The sequence below is a fragment of the Vespula vulgaris genome, chromosome 8 (assembly GCF_905475345.1).
Source record: "Vespula vulgaris chromosome 8, iyVesVulg1.1, whole genome shotgun sequence".
NCBI lineage: Eukaryota > Metazoa > Arthropoda > Insecta > Hymenoptera > Vespidae > Vespula > Vespula vulgaris.
The window spans coordinates 1,012,274-1,022,273 of NC_066593.1; the positions used below are offsets into that span (position 1 = coordinate 1,012,274).

At 36.9% G+C, this 10,000-nt stretch overlaps 1 protein-coding gene across 6 annotated transcripts in view; it reads right to left on the reverse strand.

Moving 5' to 3' along the window:
* The window catches only part of LOC127065472 (acetylcholine receptor subunit alpha-like), a 126,834-nt gene that overhangs the window by 115,699 nt on the left and 1,135 nt on the right, over positions 1–10,000 (reverse strand). For 2 of the 6 annotated variants that reach the window (XM_050997863.1, XM_050997861.1), the window contains one exon: positions 6,874–7,186. In XM_050997863.1, the coding sequence (XP_050853820.1) occupies positions 6,874–7,077 (204 nt within the window). In that variant the 5' untranslated portion in view covers positions 7,078–7,186. Of the gene's footprint in view, positions 1–6,873; positions 7,275–9,475; positions 9,557–9,897 lie in introns of those variants that run through there. The other 4 variants (XM_050997864.1, XM_050997862.1, XM_050997860.1 and 1 more) reach the window with 4 other exon arrangements.

The window sequence follows — 10,000 nt, forward strand, 5'->3', positions numbered from 1 at the left end:
GCCTCGTTTGCGGGACCGATCGGCGAAAGATATTTTCTTCTTTTCCAAGATGGCACTGAGAGTTCATCAGTCTTCTATCTTTCTCTCTTTCTCTCTCTCTCTCTCTCTCTTTCACATACATATACACGCACACACATGTACACACTTTCTCTCTCTTCTTTCTTTCTTTCTCTCTTTCAAGCTGCTGTATCTTTCGTTAGGATTAATGACTTAAACGAAAAGCCAGAGGCTTTTCACGTTACGCTTCCCGGCTTTCCATCTTCGTCTTTTCCATCTTCTTCTTTTTAGTTCAATTTTCCATCAACGGACTTCGTTTTCCATAAAACGAAAAACATTACATTTATCGTTCGATCAAAATTTTCCCCTTAACGATATACAAGAATAATCGTTGCAGCACTTACACCCATGTATATCCTTTGATGTTTCACGTATATATATATATATATATGTACATACATATTTCTTCTCATTGAAATAATGGGAGTTTGAAGAAATTCATTTTCTTCGCAAAGAGAAAGAATCTAACGGTGTAATCGTTGCAAAAAGTTATGAGATACAAGAACAAGAAGAAGAAGAAGATGAGAAAGAAGAGGAGTCGAAAATTTTCTTTTCGACGAGTTCGCGTCATTCGAGTCCAACCAAAAAAAAAAAGAAGAAGAAGAAAAGAGGAAAAAATGAAAGAGAAAAAGAGAAAAGAGAAAAAAATGAGAACCAACGTGTTTTATGGGAATATATATATATATATATATATATATATATATATATATATATATATATATATGGAAAGTGTGGCATAACGCAATGCACGCTTGACGACGACTTTACTAATATTTAACGACATTTTAATGGTACGCCACAACGTGAAAGCCTCTGCTAGACGAAGAGAAACAGAAAGACGTGGAGGAAGAGGAGGAGAAGAAGAGAGAGAGAGAGAGAGAGAGATTCTCGAGTGCAGCTCGTATTCGTCGACTTTTCTGTTTGCTGCATGACGGTTGCTCGTCTGTTCCATTTACAAGCGGACATTGTTCCTCGAGATTACCACTTCTTCTTTGATTATTTTTGGTTTTTCTTTTCTCTCTCTTTTTTCCTCTTTTTTTCTATTTTCTTTTTTTTTCTTTTTTTTCTTTTCCTTCCATCGGTTTTAACGCACGCACTCCGTTCAAGCCACAATCGTTTAATTCGTCGACCTTTCGATCACTCTTACAAAATAAAAATAATTCATCGAGGTGAAATCTTTTCACTAACTACGTCATCATCATCATCATCATCATCATCATCATCATCATCATCATCTACTACTACTACTACTACTACCGAGCTCTTCCCTACTTATTCAAGATCTCATTTAGAGCTTGAAGTATCCCCTCGAAATCGATCTGTTGTTATTAATAGCACGTCGGCTGTCGATAGAACGTGAGACAATTTCGAGGTAGAAAGCATACCCAACGTTCGCCGTCGCCATTATCGACAGTTCTTAGTTCGTTCGACGCATTAAGAGCTTGAATCCCTCTTATCGCCGCCGTTGTTCTCGATAATGCAAATTTCACTGGAATTGCAAACTCGATATACTCGAATGGCATGCATATGGGGAAGGGGTAGGGGTATTAAAGGATAGGGATGGAAGGGTAAGGTTTAAGAAAGGAGTAAAAGATATGGGGAGATATTCGCAAAATCTCTTTTCGTTGTTAAGTTCAATGATTCTCAATAGCTTCTTCATAAATATTTTATTCGTTCGATCGAGAGATATAAAATAATTTTATATATATATATATATATATATACTATATATTTTATTCAAAGTTAGTCTCTCATTTCTTGTAGGGTTGTATGTGGGCCAATGGAGTGAAAAAAGATGGACTAGAACTGACAGAAATAGAAAGAGAGAGAGAGAAAGAGAGAAGAAAAAAGAAAGTACTATCGTCCGTTGAAAATCTTTCTCACCTGGATACATCGTTACCACTGTCCCAAAGGGAGTAGAAAAGAAGAAAACGTATCATGTAGTTTTCCTTGACAAATCGTTGGCATTCCGCGAATGTACGTGCTATGGGGGGTGCGCGACAATGTCCGTGAGTGTGGAGACGACTAGCCCCAACTCCTCCCCCAACCTCGCCCTTCTCCCTGTTACGGTAAAGCATAGTAACGTACCACGTCGGAAAACTTTCACCATAACCATTGCTCATACGTCTGACGCGTACTGAAAGAGGCCTTTGTTTATATTTCCCCGGGCAATCCACTTTTCTCTTTCTCTCTTTCTCTCTCTGTCTGTATCTCTCTCTCTCTCTCTCTCTCTCTCTCTCTCTTTCTCTCTCTCTCTCTCTCCCTCTCTCTCTCTGGGTATATATATATATTTGTATATATATAAATATATATTTCTTCGACTATCTTTTAAATCCTCTTTCTCTTTTTTTCTCCCTAAACGATAAAATCCCAGTAAAAAAGATAGAAAGAACGAAATACATTTGATTCACCCGCTTTGATTCTTCCGAAGAATTTCAAACTTTCAATCTCTGGATAACTTGAACGAGCAAACTGTCCTTAGCCCTTTTCATTATTCGATTCGGATTCGATGGATAGATCATCTAGGCTAGGGAAGCTCGTAATGCACGCCTTAATGAACTCTAATGGAATTCAATCGTGGACTTGAAGCGAATGTAGAAAGAGAGAGAGAGAGAGTGAGAGAGAGAGAGAGAGAGAGAGAGAGAGAGAGAGAGAGAGAGAGAGGAAGTTCAAACTATGCGACACGTTCATGTTGCTAATATCCTTTGCCATAGTAGATACCTGGGTATGTAATTTATATATATATATATATATATATATATATACACATATGCATGTATATATATATGTATATATATGTAGATAGATAGGGTTGCACATAAAGTACTGGGCTTATGATAGATCGTCTCGACAATGGAGACAGTCTCGGGGTAGCTACAACCGACTCCCATAAATACTCTTGCGTGAGTACACCCAGAGATATATCCGAATAGTCGTGCCAGCCTTTCTAGAGTTGTGTGTTTACGCGATTTCGTTATAAGGTATATCTATCTACCTACACATATAGCATCTATAAACCATCTATATACATACTGTACTATCTATAGACTTTCCTCTAACATTCTTTCTCACGTTGGTTATATTTTTCAGGCGTTAAAATGTCTCGTGAAAACGTCATAAACCTAACCGAATATTACTATCCTTTCTATTATTCTTGTATACGTTTAATAAACCTCGATACACAATATCCATCTTATTTTCAAAATTTAAAACACTTCTGTATTATTAACAACCGTATATAATCGTTCATAATCGATGATGGGGGAAAGAAAATTTTGCACTTTTTTTGTCGTTGTTTCTTTTTTTTTTTCTTTCGTTATTTTTTTTTCTCTCTTTTTTTACTTCTTAAACCCGTGTTTCATAAAGTTTATCGTTAGTTCGAACTTTTTGATTGTTCTTATGAAGATTGTTTAAAGAACATTTATATAGTTTGAAAAACTTTTACGAAAGTGGAAAATGGAGCGGGAAGGAGGAAGTCATCTAATCGTCCCGTCCATTATTTTCTATCGTTTCGTTCGACGTCTATGATCGTGTTTATCGTGGTACGTGAGAGTTACACAAACTACGTTATCTCGGGTGTAAAAGGGCCTCAAGGAGATCAAACGATCGTTTCTTCTCTCTTCCTTTTGGTTTTCACGAGCGCACGTTTTAGGAGGGTTTGATACACGTTCCCATTGCTTTCATTTGGATTCGCAAAGGAAGGAAGGAAGGAAGGAAGGAAGGAAAGAAGGAAGGAAGAATGAAAAGATGGAAAGAAAACCCTATAGTCTATTATATATGTGTTATAAGCTATTAATAGTAAATTTATCCTTATTCCTTTGCTTTCTTTTTTCTCTACTTTTACTATAAACTTTTTCTTCTTGACTATCGTCCCCGACATTTCTTTACGTACGTATAGCAAGAAGATGCCACAAAGAAAATTGGCTCGACGATAAAGCTCTCGTAAAGCATCCATCCAGTGGCCATTTCGAGAAAAAAAGAGAGAGAGAGAGAGAGATAGAAAAGGAGCAAAGAGAAATCCTCTAGGAAACGTAGAAACTAAACTTTAGAGCATCGAGAAACTCGAGCATCGTTTTGAATTCGTCCGGTAAGAAGATCCGAATAAGGAAATTTCAAGATCGTCTTTTCTCCAGTAGTGAATTCCTGGTGAAATCCTTGACGATAAATCATTTTGGAAATCAATTGAAAATGGAAGGTGAAAAGATCAAAGGGTCAAAATTTGACGGAGGGAAAGGAAATTTGTATACAAGAAAAATTTGCGAGAGAAAAAGAGAGAGGGAGAGAGAGAGAAAGAAGAAAGTGGGTAGTATATACATATATACATATATATATATATATATATATATATATATATATATACACACATATATATATATGATTTCTCACAAATAACCACCGACTGATACGTTTATTCGAACAAAGTTATACCATATCCTCCGACACGTTCGTCGAGGAATAAATAATCGAATTCTATTGGAAAACGGAAAAGGAAGTAATCGAAACACTAGAAAAAGGAAGAGAAAGAGAGAGAGAGAAGAAATATACTTGGAAAAGTAAACGAAGAAGTGGTAAAGAAATCGCTCGTTGAAATTTCTACGGCTCGATGCGGTGGAAACTGGAAAGCTTGCAATCTAAACGTAACTCGGTCGGGTTCCATGTAATTTACAAGAACGGGTAAGCCAACGACGGGGCAAAAGCCAAGGGCTTCGCTACGTGTTAATGGAAATAATACCTCAGCGAGTCGCCAAGTATGCGAACCATTTTGGCGAACGTTCAGTTCGTGAACGTATTTCTATAGTTACCATAGTTCCCATAGACTAAAACCCTCGACTACCATTGGCATATCGCGTTTCGTAGTTTGATAAACGATGTTAACGATTGTTTAAAAAAAAAAAGAGAGAGAGAGGAACGATTAAAAAATAGAATTCGTTCGAAAAATTTCTTTTTCAATTAAGAAAAGTAAACGAAAATTTATCGGTAAAAAGTTAATCGTATTACGCAAGAACTACTTGACTCAAGAAGGATGATACTCGTTAACGTTAAGTTTTGGTTAACCATTTCACCATGAAATACATGCTCCGTTATTCCAGTTATTCTCCAAGTTGTACTTTCTGCTATTAGTCGTTTCATGAATCAGTCTAATACCTTTCGTTCGAAGTAATTCGAGCATTCCGTCGCTTTCCGTGTTTCGTTAAAATCGTTATACCGCTTATATTCGAGTAACGAAAGACAGAGATACACATACATACATACATACATACATATATATATATATATATATATATATATATATATATATATACATATATATTCATCGAAGCTACGTGAAATTTCATTCGGTATTAAAATACTTCTGATGGAGTTCAACGTTCTATAGAAACGTTAATTTCATCTCTCTCGTTCTCTCTCATTTACTCTCTCGAAAATCATAAAATATTTCGTAGGAAATCACAGCTATTTTTGAATCGTACAATGCATAATTTTTTTTCTTTTTTTTCCTTTCTGTCTCTCTTTCCCTCTCTCTCTCTCTCTCTCTCTCTCTTTCTCTTCGCTCCCTTTTTGGAAAAAAAAACATCGTAAATCTTTGAAAATCGGTCTGTCGCGATTTACCGCGATGTTTACCACGATTAATCGGACCATTTGTCGAACAGATAGAATCGAGCTCTCGCGAACGTGAAGCTCGACGAAGTAGGAAATTTATGGGTTTTATCGTTGGGCCGGTATCGAGATTATCATAATACCGTGACGATCGCGAAAACCACCACGACTACCACCACATCACCCCTAACCCCAACCCCACCCTCATCACCACCACCACCACCACCACCACCACCACCACCATCACCACCATCACCTACACCTCTACCACAACTATCATCACTAACACGGTAATACGGCTTTCGTAAAACGAAGTTGGAATAATTTATCCTTTAATTCGTTTCAATCTTCCAACGAGTTATCTCACCTCGACCGAATAAAATCCAATGGATTCAACGATACGAAACTTGACTATAATTTCGTCCCACAAGTTATCTCACAATTTTTTGTCTGATCAAAAAGAAAAATAGAAAGAAAAAAAAGATAGAAAGAAAGAAAAATATCGTCCTTTCTGGGGAAAATATTTTTTGGATGAAAGAAGAGAGAGAAGGAGAAAAAAAGAAAAGAAAAGAAAATAGAAAAAAGACGTTCGGTCTTTTTCAAAATCCACGACGTAATTTCGACTTATATAAAAATTCTCGTGGAGCAGCAAAGACTCGGCTAGCTAAAATTTCGGCATTATTACGTCCCACCCTCGAACCTTTTCCTTACAAGGTACAAGGGACCGTCATTACGGTGCATTTGCTAGCTATGAAATATGACGGGGACATGTGGTAGCATCCATCAATCCGTCCGTCCGTCCATCCATCCATCCATCCTTCCATTCGTTCGTTCGTTCGTTCGTTCGTTCATTCATCTATCCTACCCTTTTTCTTTCCCTTTCTAACTCTATCACAATTGCCTGTAAACTGAGGTCATTTTTTATAAAAGATCGTCAAAGAAATCCAGAACGAAAGGAATCATGTCGCATTTTTGTTGATGCATCGGCGAACGAGCTTTTTCTCTCGGTATCTCTCGATCAATTTTCTTTATCGTTCGAATAATACATTTTAATAATAAATAAATAAATAAATTTGATGACGAATTTTTTATTATTCGAAAAAAAAACGACGCAGTCGTTTGATTTAATATAAAAAAAAAAAAGAAAGAAAGAAAAGAAAACGGGAAAACTAAGGAAAAAAATCTATGAATAGAGATAATAATAAATCTTTTACTCACCACATCGATGAGCTGCGAGAGTTTAAGTTTGATGCACACGCGCAGCACGTCGGACGTGTTGACTACTGGTCGTACCAACTTGTTGTAGTTCGACAGCAAATCGTCGTAGAGACGTTTCGCGTCCGGATTTCCGGCGACCGCACCGTGGACCACCAACGCCGAAAGGAACCACACGCGTAGTGTTTCCCCTATTATGGGGGGCATTGTGGACCCCCGGTTGCTCCACTATGACAGACGAACCTTTTTCCCCGACGAACCCCTTTTACCCCTTCTTAAAATTCGACAACCGATTTAGACGATCGACCAAACGAATCTGCGAACGAGACACGAATTTTTTTTTATCCTTCTCTTCTCTTTTCTTCTCTTTTTTTTTCTATTTTGTTCTCCATCATTTATCGATCTTCGTTCTATTCTGGTAGTTATATACATAGTTTAAAAATTAATTGAATAATAAGACGGTAATCGTAATGTGTTTTTCAATGAATTTTATCAATCGAATTTTATCTCTCTGTGCGATAAAACAATAATCTCCCGAGTAAATTCTCTTTCCTTTCTTTTCTTCCTTATTCGTCTTTTTTTTTATCTTTCTTTTATTTTCTTTTTTGTTCTCTTTTGGCTCGTGTCAACGTGCTCCCTCAAGCCGCGAAATATGGATATGATTTTATGCAAATGGCCGAGGAGTAGTACAAGCCGCGTGTTGCGGGACAGTATTTAAGATGCGCTACGCGATGTATGTACGTGTAAACTTGGCAAGATGTTGGGCTCGAGCGTCGTTTCGTGTTTCATTTATATCGCGATGAAATAAACTTCCGAGTACGTTGTGGGATCTCTCTCTTTTCTCTCTCTCTCTCTCTCTCTTTCTTTCTTTCTCTTTCCTTCTCTCTACGTTTGTTAACGTTTAATGAAATTAAATCGTACGAGAGATTTCGGATAGAGAAATCTTTTTCCACAAACTTTTCTTTTCATTCAATAGAAAACTTTACTATGCGACAAATTATACGAGTTCTAAATTTGAGTAAGAGATTTGTTCAAAGGTTGCTTAGTCTATCTAACTGTCTCTGTGTGTGTGTGTGTGTGTGTGTGTATCCTGTCACTCATACCTTTTAAAGAGCTACCATTAATATGTAACGATAATGCGACCCGTTTTAAACAGAATATATAAAGACCTTTAGCTCGTTTGATTTAATTAAGATCTTTTAAGCGAATCGAGACAGGAGATGAAAATAAATGGAAAAGTTCAAAAGTTCAATAGTTTGGAAGAGATTGAAAACGAAATGAATAATCTTTTGATAACGGTTAACCAACATTTTCAATAATTCCCGATAAATTTATTATCGTTCCGATCTAATAGATCAGGACAAAATATCGTATCTCGTATGAATATATCATGTAAGCTTTGACTTCCGGATGAGATTAAGGGTGAAAGATTTAATGATAGACCCAGCCGACGTACATTTGCGTTATGCGAACCGTTCAAACCGGAAGTATAGAGTGGACTATGCAACGAGGATACCGGAATTGTATCGGAAGCTCGACGTTTGCGGATCAATGGATCGTTACGATCTCGCCGTTCGACGAATTTTTTGTACGATCCAACTGGCCATTCTTTTGGTGTTATACCCAACAATACGCGATAACTTTATTTATGGAATGAAAAGGGAGTTACCGAGTTTCCAGATCTATTCGAGATCAAATCATTTTAAAATTTCTCTCTCTTTCCGAAACGAAATGCAAGAAAGAAAAAAAAACGAATTTCGTATTTCGTATCAAAGATAAAAATTTCTGCAATATTTCTCTACACGACGATTGGAAAACGCGGCTTTGACGATCGAATAACGTTTATTACGAAATATAATAAAACGAGAACTAACGCGATACGGAGAAATATTATATTTTTAATTCGAAAAATCGATTACAAAAAAAAAGGAAAAAAGGAAAAGAGAAAAAAAGTCATTAACTAGTCATAAGGATATACATGTTTTCACTCGTACGGATATCACTTTTGAAGTTTTGCACTCTTTGTCGACACGACGAGATCACGTTGTTATTGTTGTTGTTGTTGTTGTTGTTGTTGTTGTTGTTGTTGTTGTTGTTGTTGTTGTTGTTGTTGTTGTTGTTGTTGTTGTTGTTATCGTTTTATTTTTATAACAATGATATATTCGATCGTGGTGTACGGATAGATTAAGCACGAATAAATAAAGAACTCGTGTGATTAAAGTAGGAAATAGTAAAAAAGAAAAAAAAGAGAAGAAAGAAAAGAAAGAAGAGAGAAGAAAGCAAAAAAAAACAAGGACGGAAGATCAAAGTTTCGAGGATGATTCGAACGAAGAGATCCCACAGAGCGTGTAATTAAACTGGTACTCGATTGAGCTAGCGAACGTATTGTTATTCGAACCACTTGAATCCAACGTCGATGATCGATATTCGAAACGTTCGAACGAAGGAAAAACCACGAACGACGAGCATTTTCAGGCGCGATTCGCGCCTTGTTTTCCCACACGGGTATAACCATATATATGTGTACATATATATACATATATACATATATATATATATATATTATACATGTATACACACATATATATATGCGTGTATACAGTACCTATTCACACGTTTTTATTCACGATGCAATTGGGACACTTTTTTAAACTCTTTGATACCCTCGTCAATCACTTTGTTTGATCTATCATCGAGCACCAACAAGAGAAACAAAGACGAACAAAGAGATAATTATTTTAAAAAAATATTCGAATTATTTGTCTGCCTGCGAGCGAGCGAGCGAGCGAGCGAGGTAACGAGAGAGATACCGTGCGCGTGTCTTTTTAAATAATTCGTTAAAAAAATCACTATAGAATAAATCTGAGCAAATCGTCCAATTGGATCGTCGTAGATCGTAGAGATTGAGCTTGATCGTCGTCCGACGTAGTTTCAGTCTCAGTCCCTGAGGGATTTGGATTACCCGATTAGGACCCTCTCTCTGTCTATCCCTCTCTCTCTCTCTCTCTTTCTCTCTCACACACATACACACACACAATCTCTCTCTCCCTTTCTCTCTTTCTCTCTCCTCTCTCTCTTTCTCTCTGAATCCTGGTTAACGCGTGCACAGACTGTGGTCGTCGTAAATTCG